Source organism: Cetorhinus maximus, chromosome 9 (genome assembly GCF_964194155.1).
Source record: "Cetorhinus maximus chromosome 9, sCetMax3.hap1.1, whole genome shotgun sequence".
NCBI classification, from domain to species: domain Eukaryota; kingdom Metazoa; phylum Chordata; class Chondrichthyes; order Lamniformes; family Cetorhinidae; genus Cetorhinus; species Cetorhinus maximus.
The window spans coordinates 103390218-103415008 of record NC_135887.1 but is presented as its reverse complement, the minus strand read 5'-3'; the positions used below and the strand labels follow the sequence as shown (position 1 = coordinate 103415008).

The 24791-nt window shown below is 44.2% G+C and overlaps 1 protein-coding gene across 3 annotated transcripts in view; it reads left to right on the top strand.

Annotated features, from left to right (window-relative positions):
• The window catches only part of tub (TUB bipartite transcription factor), a 275702-nt gene that overhangs the window by 125430 nt on the left and 125481 nt on the right, over positions 1 to 24791 (top strand). For all 3 annotated transcript variants that reach the window (XM_078549225.1, XM_078549224.1, XM_078549223.1), the window contains exons 2-3: positions 12399 to 12450; positions 23079 to 23241. In XM_078549225.1, coding sequence (XP_078405351.1) covers positions 12399 to 12450; positions 23079 to 23241 — 215 coding nt within the window. The remainder of the gene's footprint in view (positions 1 to 12398; positions 12451 to 23078; positions 23242 to 24791) is intronic.

Genomic DNA, 24791 nt, shown 5'->3' with positions numbered 1-24791 from the left:
TACCATCTGAAGCTAAGTTCAAGCAGCAAAAAGATGCTGATCATTAAATCTATTTTAGTCATGCTGATCTCATTAGTCCTTTATATTAATCTCAACATCCATCATTCAGAAGAAATGGGTGAATTCAACTTCACAGGTTTAACGCTCTCAGTATGAACAAGCAGCTGGCCTGAGATTATGTTTTCTTGGTAAATGTTTGCAATTCCTAGAGTTACTCCTTAAATGAAGGAGCATTTTGTAATGAAGAAGCACTTAGTGTTATTAAGTGAAAATGAAATAGCTTGCTTTGGAGTTCATGTTAACTGAGCTAGCATAAAAATAATGTTCAAAATAAATAGTTTTTCCTTCTGTTAACAGCGTCATGTGATTTCTTTGCTTTGGAGACCATGGAAGATGAACAATATTTATATCCACTTTTATCTAACAAAATTTTAAAGTTTCGTTTGTTAAGGTGAGATATGAAGGGCTGAATTTTCTCAGTAGGGTGGCAATACCAGATATCGGGTTGAAGTCCAGGTCTGGAACTCAGAAGTGGCCGTGACGTGTCTACAAACACAATCTTCCTGGAGGAGGCCAAATAGGAAGCTGCCTCCAGGAGTCCCATCCAATTTGGGACAGCGACTGGTTCCAGGGGTCAGGGGGCCAATCAGCGTGCCTGCAGCACAGGACGCCCTAGAGAGATGGGCACTGCTGCGACAGAAAGGCTATCGCAAGGGTGCTTCAACATGGATATGCTCTCAAGTGCCTTCTGCACATCTGAGAATGAAAAGGCCCATACACAGATGGGCTGGTAGGGCCATCGGTGCGGAAAGGATTGGTTTTGACCTGTGCTGTGGCATTTCTTCCTGGCAGCTCCTTCATTGGGGCATGGAGCCTCCTGCTCCAATGGCTCCCCCAGCCTGCTGCTGCTAGGCCGGCTCCAAGGAGCTGTGGGGTTCCAGGTGCCGTTATCAACTTGCCCCCAATTGGGCCCTTACTGGGCGATGCCGAGGATTTGTGTTGCTGAGAGAGATGCTGCTGTATTGTACCCCATCTCTGGCAAGATCGCTCAGAGGCAAGAGCATCTCAGGTTGCTGACCTGCTTGCTATTTTCTAACATTTCTGCTGGTCTGGCCTCCAAGTCTAACTTTGTGAGGCTGGGAAGATTATGCCCAATGTCTCAAGCCCAGCAATACTAGTGATAGTGCTGCAGAGACAGTGCAGAATTGCAGCTGCATTGGCATTTCCCGTTACTACCATGCTAAATTATACAATCACAGTGTTAAGATTGCATAGGAGTCAGCAGCTGGCCATGTGATGTGCCATCTCATTTATTTGCTACCCAATACAAAAAGGATCAATGAAGGAAAAGGGTTCTTAAACAGGTGCTCATTGTGCGTGGCCTTTCCTTCCTAGGGCTATTAATAGGTAAGAAGTGTGTTAAATCATCATTTGATGCCATACAATTCCATGTTGCTATCTTTTGCAAAGTTGAGAATTGAATAGTGGACAGGATGTTGCAGAGCAGACAGTAGGACTATGGATTCAGTTTTGCTTTTCTGGCAATAGAAATTAATTGATTAGCTCAGTCACCTTAAAAATGAATATCCTGGTTTACAGAACATAGAAGTTGGAAAGTGTAAAATCCTTGCCGTACATCTTCCTCTGCTCTCTAATTTTAGTGAGTCTGATGTGGAGCTTCCTGCTTTTATACATATTTAACTTTCTGGGGTAATCCTCTAAAAAGTGGAAATGAAAGCATTTCATAGAGTTCCACAGAAGAGACTGTTAACAAAAATGAGATCATGTGAAATGGAGGCAACTTAGTGACATAGGGAGAGAATTGGTCAAGAGACCTCAGGTAAGGATAATGGGTGGAATCGTTCGGTCCCGTTGGCAGCAGGCATCATGGCGGGCATGAGCAGACAATATGTTGAGAAGGCCAAAAATCAGTTTCACGCCATCGTGAAACCAGTTTGTAATCGTCCATTCCACTTGCCAATAGTGGGCTGTTTTTCCAGCTGCTGCACATTGGGAACTTAATTTTTAAAGCATTTATATTTCTTTATTGTGCCCTCACACCAGAATCATCCCCCATGTCAAATTTACCTCCTACATCAGCATGTCTTCAGAACAGCTTGATTTAATACTGCCTTTAAAAGGTGTGCACCTGGTGAGCTGAACTTTGAGGGGAACTTGGAGGTGAGTGTACACAGCCTTGTGCAACACTTGCGAGCATCACCCGTAGGACATCAAGGAAGATGCATTTGGGGGTGGGGTGGGATAACAGGCAAATCGCTATTTTTCGGCTGGCTTTCAGTGTGGTGCCGGGGTAAAGACCCCAGTGCGGGTGAGGCCGGGGATTGGGGGGGCGGTGGTGGGGGTAAGACAGCACAGACTGAAGGAAATACTCAAGCACATGCCGGGGGTGTGGGGGGAGGGGGGTGATGAGTGAAGTGAAAGTGCACTTGGAAAAGCTTATCAAAAGTGAACATTCTGGGCCGAGTCCAGACACTCATCATCTGATTCAGACTCAGCAGATTCTTTGCCTCCAGCAGTCCTCCGAGTGCCAGTGACCAAGGGTATCCCTGCCTCTGCCTGCTGTGGAACAGATTGTGTGCTGTGCTCACCAGATTGTGATCCTGAGGCTGCTCTACATGTAGGTCCCACCGAGGTGTGTATCGCTGCGTTGGTGGAGGGTGTGGGTGAGTGCTGGGACGGGTCTTCAATGCTGCTGCCCTCAGGGTCCATATCCGAGGTTCTCTCGGCACTGGGGTCGGGGACAAGGTTGCCTGAGGGTGACGTGTCAGATGTGCCTAGGAGAGAATGTGGAGATTCTTTGTGCTTGGCAACTGCACTGAACACAGGACAGTGGACTCAGAGTTGTGTTGAGAGAGGGATGATGTGGTGCAGGATCCTCACTTGGGTGTTCACCGCCAGCCTCACCATTGTCACAGGGACAGTCCACATCCTCTCTGGCCAGCTCCAATACGCGGCTCTCGAACTGAGTGAGGACCTTGATGTCCGGCACTCCACCCTTGTTCTGGGACCTCTCCCAGTGATTGTGCGTGATCCTGTCCTGCATAAGGACAGATGGAGACAATATGAGCAAGGCGCACGCCAGCCCAAATGAGAAGGATGCCAGGCATGCGTGTGTGCTGAGTGGAGCCATGGACGGGATAAGGAGGCAGTCCCCTGAGGAAATGAGGTCAGATGGCGATGTGAGGGTGTATGTGAAAGAGCGAATAGTGATGCCTCTTGAGTTGGCAGTAAGTGAGATGCCAGTGGATGTGTGATGGGCTTGTGAGTGGGTGAGTTGAGAGAGGTGAGATGGTTGACTTAGCCTGGTGGCACTGGAGCAGTCCTGGGCTGCAAAGCATTGAGAACTGTGCAAGCAGCTGCAGTTTAACTATGGCGCCCAGCATGAGGAAGTGGCGAGGTAACGCAGTGGCAGGCAGGTCAGAGACCTCTCGCAGTGATCCAGTGTGTTCCCTGTGACTGCGTGATTTATGAGGCGGGAAGGGGACGAAAACCCGCCATTGCAGCCAGTGGGTAAAAGGTCTTTTTTCACATTCGCTACCACACTTAGTGCAAATCTGGCACTCAGATTGGCAGCAGGAGATTAGTGGTGCTTCCCCAGGGATCTGTGCTGGGGCTTCAGTTTCTCATTATCTTTATAAATGACTTAAATGAAGGAATAGGAAGCCGTATACCCAATTTTTCTGACAATATTAAATTAGGTAGCATGGTAAATTGTATAGATGTGAGCAGGATGTTGCAAGGAGACGTTGGTAGATTAAGTGAGTGGGGAAAATTGTGACAGATTCAATTCAACATGGGGACGTGTGAGCTTATCCACTCTTGACCTAAGAAAGAAAGGTCGATATATTTTCTAAATGGTGAGAAGCTAGAAACGGCGGTGATTCAGATGTTCAGGGGTTTGAGTACAGAAATCACTAAAAGGTAGTGGATGTGTATAAAAAACTAATTCAAAAGGCTAATGGAATGCTGGCACTTATCTTGGCTAAAATACAAAGGAATGGAAGTTATGTTACTGTTATATAAAGCACTGGTTAGATTCCATTTAGTGCACTGCATTCAATTCTGGGCAATGCACCTCAGAAATAGATATATTGGCCTTGGAGCCAATGCAGCACATATTCACCAGAATGATACCTTGGCTAAAAGGGTTCAATTATTGGGACAGGTTGCATATCCTAGGCCTGTGTTTTCTTGAGTATAGAATTAAGATTAAGGTGTGATTGAGATGATTAAATGAGTTGGTGGGGTAGATACAGAAAAACTATTTCCTCTGTTGGGGGAGTCCAGAACAAGGGGGCAGAACTTTAAAATTAGAGCCAGGCCATTCAGGAGTGATGTCAGGTATCATTTCTTTACACAGAGGTATTGGAAATCTGGAACCCTCTCTCCCAAAAAGCTGTTGGAGCTAGATCAATTGAAAATTTCAAAACTGAGACTGATAGATCTCTTTTTTTGTTAGGCAAATGTATTAAGGGTTACTCAGCCAAAGTAAGTAGGTTGAGTTAATATACAGATCAGCCATTAGCTCAGTGAATGGCAGAGCAGGTTTGAGGGGTTGAATGGCCTACTCCTGTTCCTATGTTTCTAGATAATGCTGGAACCATTTAGCAGGTCAAGCAACCTATGTGGAATGAGAGCTGTAGGTCCGACATGTCAGATGTAATTAAAAATGTCATTCTCTGCTCCACACTCGATGAGTTGAACCATAATTCTAAGTTGTGCAGAAGAATTATGTTTCTAGATTTGTGGTCTTAAGTTTTCCATTAATATCAATGATGTCAGATTTCTTCTGTGTGTAAAATTGTCAACAAGTTTATAAACAACAAATACCCAACAGGGGAAATGTTATTCTATTTTAGCAATGAGCATCATTACAGCGTGAAAACCTCCACGTAATGTGATAACCCCTTTCACATTTCAAGCCATTTGCAGTGAAACCACAAGAGTAAATTAAAATAATTGTGTAATTTATGGAGGCAATTTGGAAGTAACTTTTGTTTACAATGAAAACTTTGAATGGTAAACAAAATAATGAGCTTTTTCCAAATAGCTTTCAGTAATGTGCAAAAAGTAAAGGTTTAGAGCAACTTACTGCCTCACCAGAATATCTCAAATAATGAGGAAAAGTCGATGCACCCAAACCCATTGGAGCAGAAAAATGGCAATTTCATTTGTTACCCACACCTCAGTAGCTCCAACAAGCCTGTATTGCATTGTGTAGAAAACTACCTCAGTGTATGAATGTGAAGCATTATTTGCATTCCAATGTAGATAAGTAACACATTTGTCAGTAATAATTGCATTCAGATGACATTAATAGATAGGTAGATTTCTATCTCTAAATGCTATCATAAATAACATACCATTAAACCGCTTTCCATTCAATATAGAGACCTTTGATATGGGAGCCTGTTAATTGATTAACATGTCTGTAGCATAGGTTGAGTATGGTAATGGTTTTTTCGACATGAAGCAAACAGAATCCTTGAGCAGTCATTGATGAGGCTAATTCTCCTCCTTATGTCCCTGAAATAGGAGGCAGAGCAAATAATTCTGAGCACCAAAGGAAACTACAGGGGCTAGTGATAAAATGAGGAATGGTGCTAAACTGGTTGATGTGGAAGAGCAGAGGCATTAACTGTACAGCTCACAAGACATAAAGCAGCAGCTCAAGTAGCTAAGGCCATTAGAAACATTAACGAGGAACAAAAGCAATAGTCCTTAGCATAGGGTAAGTGAATAGGTGGGAGTGGGGAGGGGGAATCCTACAGCAAGGTGGAGAGGGAGCCAGTGTTTCCTTGTAGAGCTCAGAAGACTCCTACTCTTGGCTGGCAAGGAAACTTAAATAAAGTAAAGGAACATACCTTGTTAGGCTATTCTAACCCTTAGTACAGCACTTGGTAAATTTAGCCTGGCGGGAAAACTACCCCTGCTTTCCCACTCAGGCCTTGCATTAAAATGGCAGTTCAAACTCCGATCGAGCCTAAACTACATATGTAAAGAAATCTTGGGGCAGGTGTCCATGCTGCCTGCAATTTTAAATGTTAGTCGGTCATAAAAGGTAGGAAAAGGGTGGGTTATTGCTCCTATTTCATTTCAACTGCTTGCCTGCCTGATGAGAAAAGAGTTCGCAAGAAGAATGGTCAATGCTTCCTATTTATTTCACCTGTAAAGAGAGACATAAATATACAAGTTGGCTTCGCATATAAAATCAAGATTGTTAGAGCAACATTGACATCATTAAACTGTGTTGCTAAGGCATTGATGGCCCAGCACAAATGAACCTGTGTTCAATTGGATTGATTTGATCTCCATTCACATGGCTATTTTTCTTAGCTGTATATAGCTCCGAGAGAGTAGCTTCCTTATCTATTACAAATTGACAAACCCTATGGAGTTGATTGGGATTGTGGTGCCTTTGTATTTGTGATCAACTGAAGCAATTCATTTCTGGAAATGAATGCGAAGGAACCATGCAGTGGAACAAAGACACCACTCTGGTAAGACCCAATCAGGACTCCTTCGCTCAGTAAGCATGGCTTGATAAGGGAATTTTGTTTAGTAGTAACAAAGCAAGACAATGTAATTTCTCCAAACTTTCAATAAAGAAGCAAAAAAGCAAAAGCAGCTGCCTCGTTCCTGTGTGAAGCAATGATGTGTCTATCACATGCTCGTAACTGACTGCTCTTTTTTTTGTTGGTGGAGAAGGCTTGATTTCAGCTTGAAACTCCATGCACACTGTGATCTGAGAACGTTCATGTTTTATAGGCATGAGGTACATCCCCAGACAGAATTCTAATATGTGGTGATATACTTTGATACTGTTACTTTCTTACTTTAAAATAGCAGAAAATAATACAGGCAGGAAAATCAGATACTGAGCCAGCCAGGGTCGGTGTTGTCCAACACTTATTAGTCTATCAATAAGAGAGTTGAGGGGTTAATGTCTCACTCTGGAGTTGGGGCATGGGGCAGAACCTTCCTTTGGTGGTGAGGGTCTCACCTGCCAGCTGGAGAGCCGATGAGAGAACTGCACTGCCCCTTCTGTGCAAGGTCTGCGGGATATAATGCCAATGAGGCAGATCCCGGGGGCACAAGCCGGTGCACCTCCAAAATCAAGTTCCCGGAGCCAGAAGTCCCACCCAGCAAGAGCTACCAGCCAATCAGAGGCCGGTAGCTCCTGTGATTGATAGCGCCATGGAGGCGGCTGTGGCTCCTGTCACTCCCCAGAGTCCCAGGACGCAGGAGAAAGGTAAGTAATGAGGGAGGGGGCATGGTTTCCCCAGGTGGGGGTTGTGAGGAGATGGGGATGGGGAGGATCTAAAGCAAGTGCATGGGGATGGTCCTCAGCAGGCACCCCTGTGCCAGGTGCCTATGCCCTGAATCAGGCACTGAGTGCCTTTGATCAAGGGACACACCCCTATCCCCCAGGTGACACGCTTTTACCAGTTAGGCAGGTAGCATGTTGATGGCCCCACCTGGAGCTGGGTTAATCCTGGCAGCAGAGGGGAAAGGCCCTTAAGTGTTCATTAATTGTCCCGCAATTTTGTTTCTGTGGGTTTTTTTTTTGCATGTCCCAGTCTTAATCTTGTTTTTTGTATTTTTGCTTTTGGTCATGGCTGTTCATTATTCTGCCATTCATAGCCACTCTGGGCAAACCTTCTGTTTCTTTATTGCAACCATCATCAAGCCCTTTGCTAGTTGTGCCATGAAATATTTTGTCATTTAATCTCTCCTGCCCTCCACCCTATCACAGACTTCCCTTTTGTTCTTCCTCCCCCTTCTTCCCTTTCACTTACACAAAACCTCCATCATTCTTCAGTTCTGAAGAAATGCCCTTGACCTGAAACCTTGACTCTGTTTCTTTCTCCACAGATGCTGCCAGACCTGTTGAGCATTTCCAGCATTTTCTGTTTTTACTTTAGTTTGATCAAATAAATTAGGTTTAAAGAGCCTTTTAAAGGAGAGAAGGTGGGGAGGTGGAGAGGTTTAGGGATGGATTTCCAGGGCCAGAATTTTACGCTCCCCCCACCCCCGGCAGGTTCTGAAGCGATGGCAGGGAGCACGAAACTGCCTCTGTCCGGGATCCCACCTTCCCCAACCTGGTCATGATTTTACGATGGGGTGGGCAGGGCCTCGGACAGGAAGCCCACCCTTGCCCCAGTTAAAACCCTTAATGGCCACTTAAGGGCTTTTCCCCGCCAAGCCTCAATTTTTAAGCTAGTGGGCAGATGTCAAATCAGGGGGGCAAACCTGCAAACGAACAGTCGGGGGGGAAGTGGGTTGGGTGCCCCCACTGCCAGAAGTCCCCTTCTGACTGGGGGCACCCTTCCCTTAAGGCCTAGTGACCACTGGACCTTTCTCCATCCCCCACACCTGGCCTACCCACCAGGACCTCGATCGCCCCCCTCGTGACCCCCCAGGCCTTCTCTCCACCCCCACCCTGGGACAACTTTCACTTACCTGTCTCCCGGTTCCTGGCACTTAGTTCCAGGCAGCTCCCTGCAGTGCCTCTTTTGGCCATTTAAGCGCTGTTCCTGGAGGGACTGGAGAGCTGTCAGCCGATCTGATTGGCTGGCAGCTCTCTAAGGCAGGACTTCCTCCCGGTAATGGGCAGAGGTCCTACCTTATGCCAATCAATGCTCGTTAGAGCGTGAAATGGCAACAGGCCTGCAGGAGTCGATGGGATGTGTTCCTGGCTGACACTTCGCTTGGCAGGGACTGAGCCCGCACCATCATGAAAATTCAGGTCCAGAACTTAGGACCGGGGCAGCTGAAAGCATGGCCACCAATGGTGGACCAAAAGATTGTGAACAGTCTGGTTCAGACTCAGATAAATTGCCAGGGAGAGGACTGGAGTTAGTGGGCAGGGAATGGTGTTTGTGGCGGGGTCTGCCCAATATTTAGTTTGAGGAAATTTCTATTCACCCAGTACTGAATGTCAAACAAGCATCATGGCTGTGGAGAGGTCGAGAGAAATGGTTGTGAGGTAGAGCTGGGCGTTGTCAACGTATATGTGGAACCTGATGTTGTGTTTCCAGATGATGTTGCCCAGGTTCAGCATGTAGATGAGAAATAGGAAGGGATCAAAGATAAATCCTTAGTGGACTCCAGAAGTAACAATGCAGGAATGGGAAAAGAAGCCATTACAGGTGATCCTCTAACCATGGCTGGATAGGTAAGAATGGGACCAGGTGAGGCCTGTCCCACCCAGCCAGACAACAGTGGAGAGGCATTGGTGGAGGATGGTGTGGTCGACCGTGTGAAACGTTGCACAATAATTTAGGCAGATGAGGAGTGAAGCTTATGATTGTGAAAGTCGCATGTGTGACTTCAGGAACCATTCCAGTACTGTGGCAAAGGCACAGACTTGATTGGAGGGGTTCAAACATGGAGTTCTGGGAAAGATGGGGTGGCAACAATGTTCAAGGATTTTGAAGAGGAAAAGGAGGTTAGAGATGGGATGGTAACTTGCAAGGACTGGGGGATCAAGGATAGATTTTTGAAGAGGGGGTGATAATGGCAGATTTGAAGAGAGGGAACCTGCCTGAGGAGATGGAATGATTAATATTCAGTTTAGATGGGCATCAGGAAGGGAATTTGGTGGTCAGCAGTTTGTTTGGCATAAGATCAAGGAACAGGATGTGTGTCTTAAGGGCAAGATGAACTCTGAGAGGGCATGATGGGAGATAGGAGAGAAAGTAGAAAAAGATGGAAGTACAGGTCCAGTGCTGTAGATTTAAAAAAAACTCCTTCCAAATTAATTTAAAATGGACAAGAAAAGCTGATACTCACAGTTGTAATTGTGGAACGTTTAATCAACTTCGTAAAACATCCAAATTTTAGGATCTTTTACTATCTCATGTGCACTCTCTCTCGCAAACACACTCTGTCTCTCTGTCCAATAACCTATTTTGAGTATTTTAGCAATATACTATGTGATATTCCCATTGATGTGTTCAACCCTTCCAAACCAATTCTTTACACTTTTTAATAGAGGTATTAATACATTTATTTCACATTGGGTTAACACCTCTGTTAAACCACGTTTGTCAGGTCACAAGGTCACAAGGTCACATACATTTCTCTTTATGAAAGACACATACATAAATTAACACAGTGCAAATCATCACCTGAACAGTACAAGAAATGTTTCGACGTAGTACAAGATCTGCTTCAACCTACTATTTCATTCATGATAGTGCATTTCACAGACCATGGGCAGAGTATAATCCAGCCCACAGGAGCGGGTTGTGAGGTGAGAGGAGGCCATAGAATCAGGAGAGAAGGTGAGTACGGAGTGTCCATCACCTTCCTGACACCGTGCAATTATCTCAGTGACAGGGAAGGTCGAGGGCAGCCTTCCTGCCCAGGGGCCAATTGAGGCCCTTAAGTGGCCAATTAAGGGTCATTTAAAGATGTCTGCCAGTGGCGAGGGGGCCCTCCCCGGCCCTCCCCCGCCCACTCCCCCCCCACCCCTCCCCCCGCCACTGTGGGGAGACTGCCCAGTGAAAGCTGGCAGCCTTCCTGCTGGCTCGGGAAGGCCCTCCTAATCAGGCACCCTTTGCCCATGGAGGGACCCTGGCAGTTAAAGCTGACCCTGCAAAAAACACCAGCCACCCCAAGCTCTCACTAGCGACCCACTATCCCTCACAGTTGCCTTCCCAACTGGCCCTGATGAGCCTGACTGAGCTTCACCTCAGTTCCGGGGCAGCATCCATGAAGCTGTGCTGGGCCAGGTGCAGCCCTGGCAGTGGTCACTGGTGCTGTTGCTCGGACTGAAGAGCTGCCAGCAGACGTGGAGGCAGGATCTACAACCTTAAGGAACAGAAACCCTGATACCAGGCAGTTAATTGCCTGATGGTCACAGAATCGGTTTGAGATTCCTAGAAATGGCTGACATGGAATTGCCCCTGTCTTTGCCGCCTGCTGGCAGTAATATTCAATTCAGCCCCATATCCCAACCAAGCAAATTCCTCTGCTAAAGCTTTCTTCCCCTCTTGAGGCAATCTTTCTCTAAAACATGGCCTTTATTTCTTTGTGAGGATAAAGGTTTAATCACCATAAATTCAGATATTGCAAATGACAAAATTGCATTAAAGATACTCGGAGGGGAAGGCATTTCCTCATGCTGAGTTATAAAAACCATCTACTGGGATCAGAGCGCTATCACAGTACATAGTTCTCCTGTAAAGATGCTAAAGGCAATGCTTTAATGTGCAAGATGTTTCATTAACTGCAGGGGAACACACAGAAATCCACAGAAGTTTCTATGCCACTCTTCAATCTACCATAGTATACCAATTTCTCCACATGTAAACAATTGTTTCAGTAGAAGCTGAAATGTATGCCTCCAGTCCTTTTTCTTAATGTTCTAGCGATGCGTTGGCCTTACCAGAGGCAATAAACACATAAACAAAACTTGACAGGCCCAAACGTTTCTTTGTGAATCAAGCCAACCCTGTCATTGAAAATAATCTCAGTTCTTTGTAGTAAAATGACTAAGACAAATGTACTGTAAGTATAAGGTTTTGAAACTGATGTTTTGCATTAGAACAGTGGACGACTGTTTTCTTAACATGATTTTCTTTACTCTGAAGCTTGCTAACTGAAGCTCTCCGGGGCCTGGTTATGTTGCTTGTAGTTTTTTTGTCCACTGATGTTGACAGATGGAAAATTGCAGGCAATGTACCTGGGATTTTGCGATTGGTCTCCTGTTGCATGAGCTGCCGTCATTGACATGGGGCTTTGGAAGGTTCTGCCGCTTGACTTCACTTTTTGCCCTTCAGATGCTTTGTGCAGTAGATTCTCCTCCAGGCAGGGGTAACCCATGTCTGAATCATCAGATACCAAGAGCTGTTGGAGTATTTTCTTTTCCTGGTGTGATAAAGCACTTTGGCTCATCGCAACCAACCATCTGGCTTCCCTTTCAAAAATTTATCTGGAAGAGGCAAGTTGGGAGATTTCCACTGACGCACTCAAGCTACCTGTGCGTTTTTTGTTAACATGAAGAAATCCAAAAGCTCCAGAAAAATGCAGCACTGTACATTAACTAACAATAAATGGGATGCAAATACCTGGTGTTTGGCTGAGGTAAAAAAAATAAATTAATTGTAAAATAAGGTGTAAAATTCTTAGAAAATTTCCCCAACTGAAAAATTAAAAATCATAGAACTAGAGGGAAAGAGCGGAGGAGTGGGCCTAATTTGGTAGCTCTTTCAAAGAGTGCAGGGCACAGGTATGATGGGCCTGAGGGCCTCCTTCTGTGCTGTATGATTCCATGATACTATTGAGATTTCAGGTCTGGGCCTGCACAATCTATGATATTAAATTCAAGCAGACACATATTGATTACTTGTGCTTGTTTTCCCTCACAGTGTTCTGGATGATGAGGGCAGCAACCTGCGACAACAGAAGCTCGACAGACAGGTAAGGGATAGTGCCGCACACACTGTAGCTAGTAGCATTTGTTTTCCTTGGGCAGAAATTCTTCTCACTCTATCAAGACTTTGCTATAACACATTATTTGAATCACCCAATACCCAATGATTGGCAAAATATCCATTTACTATCAGGGAATGTAAATTCTTTGGGTGATGTCATGCTTTTAAAAATTACTTGGGAAACAAAATAGGGAGCAGTCTTTTAAAAGTGCACAACGTAAAATACTACAGATACTAGAAATCTGAAACATGAAACAGAAAACTCTGGAAATAGCAAATTAGGCAGCATTTGCAGAGGGAACAGCCAGGTTAATGTTTCAGATGTGGACCCTACACGAGATCTGAAATGTTAACTTTTCTGTTCTTTCCATAGATGCTACCTAACTTACTGAGTGCTTCCACCGTTTTCTGTTTTGTTTTAAAAGTATTATTGCCTGTGAAAAATAAGAAAAGAAGCAAAAAGAAAGACAGGCATTTATATAGGACTGGATTTTCATCTTTGAGAAGGGTAGCGGGAGTTGGGAAATTTCCTGACTTGGCGTGCCAGCTTCGGCAGATAGTGTCTGCGAAGACAGGATTTTCATTCCGGGGGAGGGTGCTAACAGGAGTCTGGCCCGCTGCCCCAGAAAAGAGTTCGGAGGCAGACACAGGGACTACTGGGTGCCGAGGTAGGTTGTTAAAAGGTCCAACTTGGTGCTTTGGGACTTTGTCCCAGTCATAATAAAAACAATAAGGTCCTCTAGCCTCACCCTCACACCTCCTCACCCCGCACATACTCTCCATGCCCTATCCATGCCACCTCATGCCCTCCACCCACCCCATGCCGCCTCCATGCCGAGCTATGACCCCAATTTCCCCCATCACCCCTCATATCTTCCCCGCCAAGCTATTCCCCTCCCCATGACCCCTTATATCCACATTCCATTCCAAGATATGCCCCTCTATCCACCCCCATGGCACCTCATACCCTTCATGCCAAACAATGGCATTTCCATAACAAAAACAGAATTACCTGGAAAAACTCAGCAGGTCTGGCAACATTTCGAGCCTTCACTTTTAGCTTTTTGTTTTTATCATGGCATTTCCATGCCCATTTGCCCCCTATGCACTTTGTAAAGAACCAATGAACCCTATCGTGACAATAGGATGTATTAAAAAGTCTTTAAAAAAAGTCATTCATTCATAACAATCTCTTTTGTTACAGCCCAATAAAAGTGTCAATAACCAGACCACTTAAAGTATCAATAGAAGAAACTGTAAGCACTTGAAATGTCTTTGTCTTGTGTAAATAAACATTGTGAAATTGATAGAATAGACCAAAGAGCCAGATCTGTCAATCAAGCAATGTTTTCCCTGGGGCTCAGCAGTTTCATCACTCTAATGGATGTCTGGGCTCTCAGTCAAGCCTATGTATTCATGGAAGTGCCATAGCTTGGCAAGGAGGTTAGAAAATGCCATAGAGGTGGGTGGAGGAGCATGGATTGGCATAGAGGGCATATGGGGCCATGGGGGGCTGGGTGGTGGGACATAGCTTGACATGATGGGCATGACTAAGACCTTTTGAACTTACCTTTCAAAAGATTCCCTCACTCCTATCATGAACCACGAGTCCTTTAAAAGCTGGCTGGATTCCATAAAAATTGTGGAGGCGAGGATATCCTTATCCCCGCAATGGAGCCAGGGCGTGGGTTCATGACCTGAACCAGCCCACACCCTTAAATGGCACTGGTGAAAATCAGAAACATTAGAAATGGGATCAGGAACCCTGGAGTCGGGTCCCGGCTGCCGTTTTCACACCTCCACAGAACCTCCCCAACTCCATGCAAATCCAGGCCAGTGTCTTTCATGACCTCAGGATGTCCCAAAGTGCTTTACAGTTGATGAAGTACTTTTGCTAATGCAATCATTGTGTAACACTATATCATGGTAATCTAGACCCGCAACCATTGTGTGAATCAGTATTCACTGAATTTATGAACTCGGCAACTCGTGCAGTTGAGTTCAGTTTTGATGAGAGCATGTATGCCCAAATAGATGGTGTTGCTATGGGATCCCCTCTAGGCCCAGCTCTCGCAAACACCTTTGTTGGGTTCCATGAGAAACGTGTCTTCGATGGAATGACATCTATTGTGAAAGAAGACAATGGTGTTAACTCCTTTTGTTTCCTTCTCTCAAACATTCCATGCTCCTAATCCAGTATTTTCTGTCCTTTTGGCTTTCATTCCTCCTTTCCGTACAAACCTTTGTTGCTCCTTATGTGTTTATTTTTTCCTCTGCCAACTTCCTTCTTTCGTATGATGCTTTTCCCTCATAAATTGTAATCCCCTTTCCTAATGCTGTGGGTCCTCAAATTGTTTCGGGAACTGCCCGTGAGACCTCTTCCTAATGAATGCATTCTTGTCACTGTGGCTCCCAAGAGCTCCTTACCAGTAAACTAAATTACTGGTAATGCAAATAGAGGTTTGATATTGTTACGTCCAGGTTAGAGGTCGAAGGACTCCCCTCTTTTCCCTTTCCACAGTTGACCACAGAAGGTTTCTCATTTTGGATAAATGTTAGCAATTTTAATGTGTACTTAAACTGTTTACATGCTGTGATTATAAAGGACTAGTCAGGCAGGTTTTCTTCAGTTTAACAAAGAGATTAGTTTATTTATATTTAAACCGATATAAGTAAAAGGTGAAAAATACCCTCCGACTTCTGCACATGCATGTGCACACACACACTTGAAGCTCACAGACACAAATACAGATTTCAGGCTACGGGGAGGATAGATTGGCCAAATTAAAATGCATAAGAAATGGAAGAATTTCACAATTTGTAGCTTGCTGTTTCCTTAGGTAGAATCCGATGGTCTTGCTTCCAAAGCTGAGGCGGCCCAAAGCTGTACCTGGTATTTCTCCCCCTCTGGAGATGCTGCTGTGGAATTGAAGTTTTTTGTTAAAAATCTCTGACTACTGAAAATGGAAACACAGTCAAATAAATAGACAGGGTCCAAGCTTGTCAGGGGGTTGGAGAGAGAGAGAGAGGCAGGAGCTCCGTTCAGCTCAACTGCTAGTTCTGTTTAGCTTAAGACCATGTGCTTAAAACACACACAAAGAACTTGGCTTGCCATGTGACCTCTCTCTCCAACTGACAGCAATTCAAACATAACTGTATACTCCAATTATAACTCGATTAGCTTGTCTGGGGAGCTATCTTACAAATCGAGGCCTTTTGTCCCAAGCAATTAACCTTTGAATGGTTTGTCTTCTACTGTTGAATTCTGTCAGCGATTTCCATAGATATCTTGTCAATAGGGCAGGAAGGAAGGTCTTTCACAGCCCCCAGGGGCGGTCATTGACCCTGGTGACTTTTGCAGACTTGCTATCCCCTCACCATAGGATGGAATGTTGAATGTATAGTAATGTAAATTAGTGTCGGCCATTTTGATGTAGGTTGAAGTCACTTCAGTCTGTTTCAAAAAATCTGCCTTTTTAAAGTTGATTTTTTAATTTAATTCATGGTGATGGTGCATCACTGGCTAGGCCTGCATTTATTGCCCCACCCCTAATTGCCCTTGTTTGGAGGGCATTTAAGAGTCTACCACATTGGTGTGGGGTCTGGAGTCACATGTAGTCCAGACCAGGTAAGGACAGCAGATTTCCTTCCCTAAAGGACATTAGTGAACCAGATGGGTTTTTACAACAATCAGCAATGGTTTCATGATTATCATTAGGCTTTTAATTGCAGATTTTTATTGAATTCAAATTCCACCACCTTCTATGGTGGGAATCAAACCCAGGTCTCCAGAGCATTATCCTAGGTCTCTGGATTACTAACCCAGCAACAAAACCACTACACTATCACCTCCCCTGTTTCCAGCCGCTGAATTAAAAATCAATATTTGGTAGAAGCATGTATTTGTCAGAATATAGTCACTAAAAACACTGTAAACATTTTTTCAGAATTGCTCTAAATGTCTTTTACTTTTGGGAATTATATTGTACTATTTGACAGCTGGAGGAGATTCCCAAATAAACAAAAATTATTTTTGGCAACCTCAAGCCAGTTCTTTGTTCCATGTTCAGAACTTCCCCCACAATCCATAACCAGCAGAAAAGACAATGTAAATGTGCAATTTTCTTGTTGTACAAGTGAGGTGTTTAGTCTTTAAATTCACCGGCAGAGACTGACTACCACATCAGTAATGTGAAACATTGAGTATCTGGGTAAATATTGGATTCAGCTTGAGAATGCACCCAATTCTTCTGGCTATAAATGTGGAGGACACATAATGACCATTCCACTCTTTGCACTTCCAGTAGCGCTCTCTTTCTAGCTCTCTCTCTCTCGCTCTCTCTCTTCCCACTCCAAGTACCATATCTGTCCCACTGATTACCACAGATGTTTCCACTGGGGCATTTGTATAGCTACTTTCACCAGATCAAAAATGATTTACAATGGGTGAATTCTAACCCTAAAAACAGGTGGGTTGGGATCAGGTGAGATGTGAAAATTTTAAAAACTCAAATCCAGCTCCAAGTCGCCCTCTCCTGAGTTTAACTGAGGCGGGATAAGGGGCGGTTAATCAATCTGCTTCGATAGGTTGTATTGGCCATTTTAAATATTGTCATGAGGCTGGGAGACTGACAATTTATAGGTTTACCCTGGCTGACTCTGTTTCCCGAGCCTTGGGAAACTCAAATTCAGGCAGTTGAGGACAGCTTTGTGGAAAAGTAGGTGTCCATATCACTGCTCATGGACCAGGTGGAGCAACAGTACTACCCTGAGGAGACAGTGACTTGGCGGTAATGTCACTGGGCTAGTGTTCCTGAGGCCTAGCCTGGTGCTTTGAAAACATGGGCTCAAATCCTGCCATGTTAGCTGAGAGAATATTAATTGAATAAAATCCGGAATTGAAATCTAGTCTTAGTAATAGTGACAATGAAATTATCATTAATGGCTAGAAAAACTCATTTGACTCACTAATGCCCTTTAGGGACAGAAATCTGCAATCCTTAACAGGTCTGGCCTACAAATGACTCCAGACCCACAGCTTTGTGATTGACTATTAGCCGCCCTCTGAAATGGCTGAGCAAGCCAATTAGGGATGGGCAACAAATGTTGGCCTTGTCAGTGATACCCACATCCAATGAAAGAATAAAAAAAGTCCTCTAGTCCTACAAGCTTTTGCTTCCCACAGCATTTTCCCATCCGAAACTCTGCAGCCCAGCTTGGAAAACCCATCCTTGTTAATCTTGGGGCTGTTGTTATTGAAGTGTATTCACTGTTGTAGCTTAGGAAAACACAGCAGTCAATTTACTCACAAACAGAAATGTTTTTGTGCGGTTGGTTGAGGGATAAATATTGGCCAGGTTACCAAGAGAACTCCTCTGCTCAACATTGATTGTACCATGGTTCTTTTTTACAGCCACCCGACCACAGTTTAATTTCTCACCGAAAAGATTGCTCTTGAGACAATACAGTATTCCCTCAGTAGTACACTGAAGTACCAGCCTAGATTATGCACTCAACTCTTTAGAATGAGACTTGGGTCCCACAACCACCTGACTCCGAAGCAAGAGCGGCAGCTTCATTTCAGCCTTCAAATCTTCCGCCCTGTCTCTCCTTCACCCAATCCATGGGAATGCTTGCATTTCCAGCAACCAATCACATCCTACAACATTGATCCTTATTTAGCACATAGGCATAGCAGCAGTATAGGTTTCAGTCAACCAAGTCCAGCTACCCAGAGGAAGCACTCATACTGTAAGATTAAAATGATGCTGCAGTTTGATTTTCCTTTGTGACTCCATGATATCATGAGCTTTGAGGTGACATGTTCTTAGAAACATTGAAAATTTAGAAGACCATTGGCCCATTGAGCCTGTTTTGGTCGAGAAAGAGCTTTGCAGGCTAATCCCACCTTCCGACTCTTGGTCCGTAGTTCCGTTAGTTACCGCACCTCAGGAGCATGACCGAGGCCAGGATTTTCTGCTCGTCAGGCGGGTGTGCGCCCAACCCAACTAAGTATAAAATGATGCACGATGAAGTCGGGAGAGCGTCTCGACGTCACCGCACACTTGCGCGGTATTTCGATCACGGGCGCATGTGGGAGTTAGCAGTGCGCCCGCCCGCCAACAATTAACAGGCCTACTAAGACCATTAAAGTACCAATTCAATTAAATTTTCCGCTGCCCGTCCAACCACGGGCGGAATGAGGTTTCATTCAGTGATTAAAAATAAAATTAAAAATTTTCAAGCTAACTTCTAACATGTCCCTGCTCATGTGACAGAGTCATGCACGCGTGCGCGAATTTGTGTGCGCTCCCTTCTCCCCCCCACCACACAGGCAGCACTGCAGCATGTGTTTCACACTGGGTGGGTCTTAGCTGGCCTGCCAGCGTGAAATCACGGTCGGGCCCCGATTGCGGGTGACGGTTGGCTTCCCGACCGCTCCCGCCGAGCCCACCTGACGAGGGCAAAATTCTGCCCCAAGTGTTTTTGTAAATGTAAGGAGGGTTTCTGCCTCTACCACCCTTTCTCGTAGTGAGTTCCAGATTCCCATCACCCTCTAGGTATAAAGGTACTCCTCAACTTGCCTCTAATCCTTCTTCAATCATGTCAAATCTGGTAACCCCCCAGGATATTGATAGTAGGGATTTAGCAATAGTAATGCCATTGAATGACAAGGGGAGATAGTTAGATTCTCTCTTGGAGATGGTCATTGCCTGGTACTTGTGTGGCATGAATGTTACTTGCCACTCATCAGCCCAAGCCAAAATATTGTCCAGGTTTTGCTGCATATGGACATAAGCTACTTCAGTATCTGAGGAGTTGTGAATGGTGCTGAACATTGTGCAATCATCAGCGAACATCCCTAATTCTGACCATATGCTGGAGCAAAGGTCATTGATGAAACAGCTGAAGATGATTGGGTCTAGGACACTAGACCATAGAAAATTTACGGTGCAGAAAGAGGCCATTCAGCCCATTGTAAATGCGCCGGCGAAAAAGGAACTAGCCGCTCATTTTAATCCCACTTTCCAACACCTGGTCCGTAGCCTTGCAGATTACAGCACTACCCTGAGGAACTCCTGCAGTGATGTTCCGAGACTGAGACGATTACCAACCACAACCATCTTCTTTTGTGCTAGGTATAACTCCAACCAATTTTCTCACTGATTCCCATGGACTCCTGTTTTGCTAGGGCTCCTTGACTCTACACTTGGTCAAATGCTGCCATGATGTCAAGGGCATTCACTCTCACCTCACCTCTAGAGTTCAGCTCGTTCGTCCATGTTTGAACCAAAGCTGTACTGAGGTCAGTGGCCCTGGCAGAACCCAAACTGAGCCTTAGTGAACAGGTTATTGCTGACTAAGTGCCGCATAATAGCACTGTCAACGACACTTTCCATCACTTTGCTGATGATCAGTAGTAGACTGATGGAACGGTAATTGGCCTGGTTGAAGTACAAGTCTTCACTACTATTGCTGGAACGTTGTCAGGGCCCATAGTCTTTGCAGTACCCAGTGCATTCAGCTATTTCTTGACATCACATCGAGTAACTCGAATTGGCTGAAACTGGCACTGGTGATGCTGGGGACCTCCGGAGGAGGCCAAGATGGATCATCCACTTCGCACTTCTGGATGAAGATGGTCGCAAATGCTTGAGCCTTGTCTTTTGCACTGATGTGCTGGGCTTCCCCATCATTGATGAAGGGGGTATTTGTGGATGCTCTTCCTCCATTTAGGTGTTCAATTATCCACCACCATTCATTACTGGATGTGGCAAGACTGCAGAGCTTAGATCGATCCGTTGATAGTGGGATCGCTTAGCTCTATTGTATGCGGTTTCCAATGTTCGGCATACAATTAGCCCTGTGTTGTGTCTTCACCAGGTTGACACCTGTAAGTTTTAAAAGGGGTGTTTTGATAAATTAGGCTTGTTTTAATTCAGCTGTGCATGACCTAAGTTGATTTAAACAGAGATATAACCATCAAAAACTCAGATACCAAATTGACAAATAGTATCACAGTTTATTGATTATAAGCAAATTTTAAACAACAGTATAATTGTCAATCAATCAAAAACTTATCAATCAACTACAGACAAAGTAATCAACTTACTCAATGAACTAAAACTGATCAGTTAACTAACATAGGAAGGGTATAGGAAAATTATTTATCTATTTAAAATGAAACTGTACCAACTTCATGCTTTCAAACGGTGATCAATCCAAGAGAAGCGGATTCACAACTTTCAACTCCTTGCACCAACAGAAAAACCATCACTGCCTCCAAGAAGCACTACACCATCCCAGGATTTCAACTGGCAGGCAAGCCATTACTGAACCAGTCCCAGTACTAACCACGCTCAGTGCTCAACTGCCCCCAAAGATCTAAACCCGTTCTTCCACACTTGAAGTACATAAATGTGGTTCCTGTAACTCCTTTTTTTATACTCAAAAGATGTTGTAAGCCAACCTTAGCAAAGTTGTTGGAAATGGCTAATTGGTCTATAATTTGTCAGTAATGTGATAAGAGTTAACTCTATTGTTTCTAGCTAATTACGCACATTGTCTTAAAGTTAGAACAAAAGCCTTCATTTAAGCTTTGTCGCTTATCTCGGTGTATTTACAGGAGTGCCATTCATTAAGACAGACTCAATAGTCAAGGACAGTGTGTTTTCCTGACAGGGAGGGAGTCCAAGGCTTATGCCATTTCTTTCCTAGCTGTTATAATGCTTTAATTCTGCCATAAGAAATGTTAACGGAGAAATACAGAAAGAACATAAACCAACTTCTAATTAACTGCTGATTATTAATTACTTATCCTTCAATTACCAGAGTAATTGAGGTACTTCCTTCTAATGAAATCATCTGTTGCTAGTCAGTGAACATTTTGTAACACAGTTTTGGGTGAGTTTGTTGTAAAAAGTTAACAACATCAACATGGCCTCTTTTCCTGTTCACATGATGTTAGTACAAAATGGCCAAGCTAAGCAACCATGCAAAATCCTACTAAAATAAAACCTAAAACCTAGGCCAGCTTACACACCTCATATTTAGGTATGCCTGGTGCTGCTCATGTCATGCCCTCCTGCACTCTTCATTGAATCAGGGTTGGTCCCCTGGCTTGATGGTGATGTTAGAGTCAGGGATATGCCAGGCCACGAGATTACAGATTGTGGTTGCATACAATTCTGCTGCTGATGATGGCCCACAGTGCTTCATGGATACCCAGTTTTCAGTTGCTCGACCTGTTTGAATTTTATCCCATTTAGCATGGTGGTAGTGCTACACACACAATGGAGGGTGTCCTCAATGTGAAGATGGAACTTCACCTCCACAAGGACTGTGTGGTGGCCACTCTTACCAATTCTGGCGTGGGCGATGCACCTGCAACAGGTAGACTGGTGAGGACGAGGCCAAGTAGGCATTTCCCTCTTGTTGGCTCCCTCACTGCCTGCTGAAGGCCCAGTCTCGCAGCTTTGTCCTTTAGGACTCAGCCAGCTCGGCCTGTAAGGGTGCTACCGAGCCGCTCTTGGTGATGGATATTGAAGACCTCTGTCCAGAGTACATTCAGTGCCTTTGCCAGCCTCAGTTCTTCCTTAAAGTGGAGTTCAACATGGAGGAGTCTAAATCATTGTTATATATTACAAAAAGTAAGAGAGCCGTGACTGAGGCCCGCAGAAGCACACTGGAAAAAGCCTTCCAGTCACATGAACACCGTCCAACTACTTTGCTTTCTGCCACTGAGCTAATTTTGGATCCAACTTGCCAATTGCCCTTTCTGACCATTTTGCCATGTGAGATTTGGTCAAAAGCCTTGTTAAAATCCATGTGGATTACATCAGATTGACCATGCTTGTTAATGGGCAGGAGAGCAACTGAACCTTCAGAGAAGGTCTATGTCATTTCTTTCAGAATTCCGCTGAGTTCCCATCAAGGCTAGAGCCAGAAATCAGGACAGCATGTGCTGTTGAAACTCCAAGCCATTGCAGAATTTCAATCTTGAGTATTACAAATGTTTCAGGCAACCAAGGAAAAGTCCTCTGACTACTGACAATAAGCTGTACAGCCCTCCTTCTCTGTCAAAACCACCCACTGTTCCGGAATCACCCTGCAGATTTCCCTGGCTTTCTCCTCGACCAAGCATTCCCTTAAAACCCTCTCTCCTGGCTGCCCCCTTCAGTTTCCAATGCAACTTGAGCACATTATAAAAAGTAATTTCACAGATCCCACACATGTAAAAAGAAGTTGTGCTGTAATAGAGCATGAGTTGGAAAACCGGGGTTGCGCTAAAATAACACCATCTCTGGCCTGCATTTTCTTCATGTGTGATACCTGTGGGATCTTGCAAATGGTGAATTTATTGTATTCATTCAATAAGCATTCAGATGTTTTTTTAAATTTTCTCACTAATCAAAAGAAGCTTGTTTTTTTTTAAAATATCCTTACAGGTTTATAATAATTAAGACCTCAAAGTCTAAGTACAAAGAAGCCATTGTTTTACCCCGGCAGTTACTTTGTGAATTGAACAGGTCTAAAGTTCAATCAAACCTCAGACAAATTGAAAGTATTTTATGTGAACTTCCTCAATGATTAACAGGCATTTGTTTCCTGCAGCGTGCTTTACTGGAACAAAAGCAAAAGAAAAAGCGGCAGGAGCCCCTGATGGTCCAGTCAAATGTTGACAGCCGATCACGGACTCGCCGAATGAAGCAATCAGAGGAGCAGGCCCCTTTGGTTGAATCCTATCTCAACAGTAACAGCAGTACCATTTATCATGGTAAGTCAGTGCACTCAATGCTGTTTATGCGTACTTTATTTCACATAATCTGATAAAGTTTTTAGCACTAAGTTCCACTTTCTTGTGTTATTTACATTGCTTTATTCAAATTATTGGATAATTAATTTCTTTTAGATTAAAAAATGACTTTCAACCATCAGACTAAAGCTCATCATAGGCAGCACTCGATCAATGATTCACCAGCTGAGTGGAGGAGAGGAATTTGTACAGCATTTCAGTATTATGGCACAGAAATTATGCCACGCATTCTTAAGAATATTCACTAAACAGGAACTTATACTGCAAATAGTGAGTACGGTCCAATCCAATGGTAGCAAGCTTAATTGTACCTTTCCCTTGGGCCTAGTAAAGAAGCTCAATTTTTTCATATATTCTTTCATGAGGTGTGAGCATCACTGGCAAGGCCAGCATATGTTGCCCAAACCTATTTCCCCTTGAGAGTGTGGTGACGGGCTGCCTTCTTAAACCACAGCTGCCTGTGTAGTGTAATTACTCCCACAGTGCTGTTAGGGAAGGAGTTCCAGATTTAGAACCTAACAGCATTGATAGAATGGTGATATATTTCCAGGATGGTGTGTGGTTTGGAAGGAAACTTGAAGATGGTGATGTTCCCATGAACTAGCTGCCTTAATCCTTCTACATGTAGAGGTTGCAGGTTTTGAAGGTGCTTTTGAAGGAGGCTTGACCAGTTGCTGCAGTGCATCTTATACATGGTACACACTGCTGCCACTGTGCTGTTGGTGGATGGCATGTATGTTTACTGTGTTGCTGGACTGCCAATCAAACTGGCTGCTTTGTCCTGGATGATGTTGAGCTTCTTGAGTGCTGTTGGAGCTGCACTTATCCAGGCAAGTGGAGAGTATTCCATTACACACCTGACTTATGCCTTGTAGATGGTGGACAAACTTTGGGGTGTCAGGAGGTGAGCTACTCACCCAGAATCCCTAGCCTCTGACCTGCTGCTGTAGCCACAGTATTTATATGGCTGGTTCAGTTCAGCCCCTGGTCAATGATAACCCCCAGGATGTTGATAGTAGGGGATTCAGTGATATTAATGCCGTTGAATGTCAACGGAATTTGGTTAGATTGTCTCTTGTTGGAGATGGTCATTGCCTGGCACTCGTGTGACACAAATGTTACTTGACATGAACTCTCCCATAAACAGAACTTATTGAGTCCACTTGAGTTGAGGTTCCATGGTCCAGAAACACTTATGAGGGGTATTAAATATTAAGTATCATTTTCTATCAAAACATACAGACCTGGAAATGTGCTCACACTGCACTCATTTTAGGCATACTGCTGGCAGCAAAAAGGTCCAAAATGGTAGCTGCCATAATGAAGATCCATATTTCTGTGCTATTTTAATTTTATTGCAGGAAAATGTACTTTTTGATAGTAAGAAAGCTGATATTCACAGTGACATTGTTCGTATCTCTGTTCATATCATCATTGATTGAGTAGCAGAATTAAATATTTTATATATAAACTAGAAGGAAGATTTTTTATTGGTGGTGAATTCCCAGAAA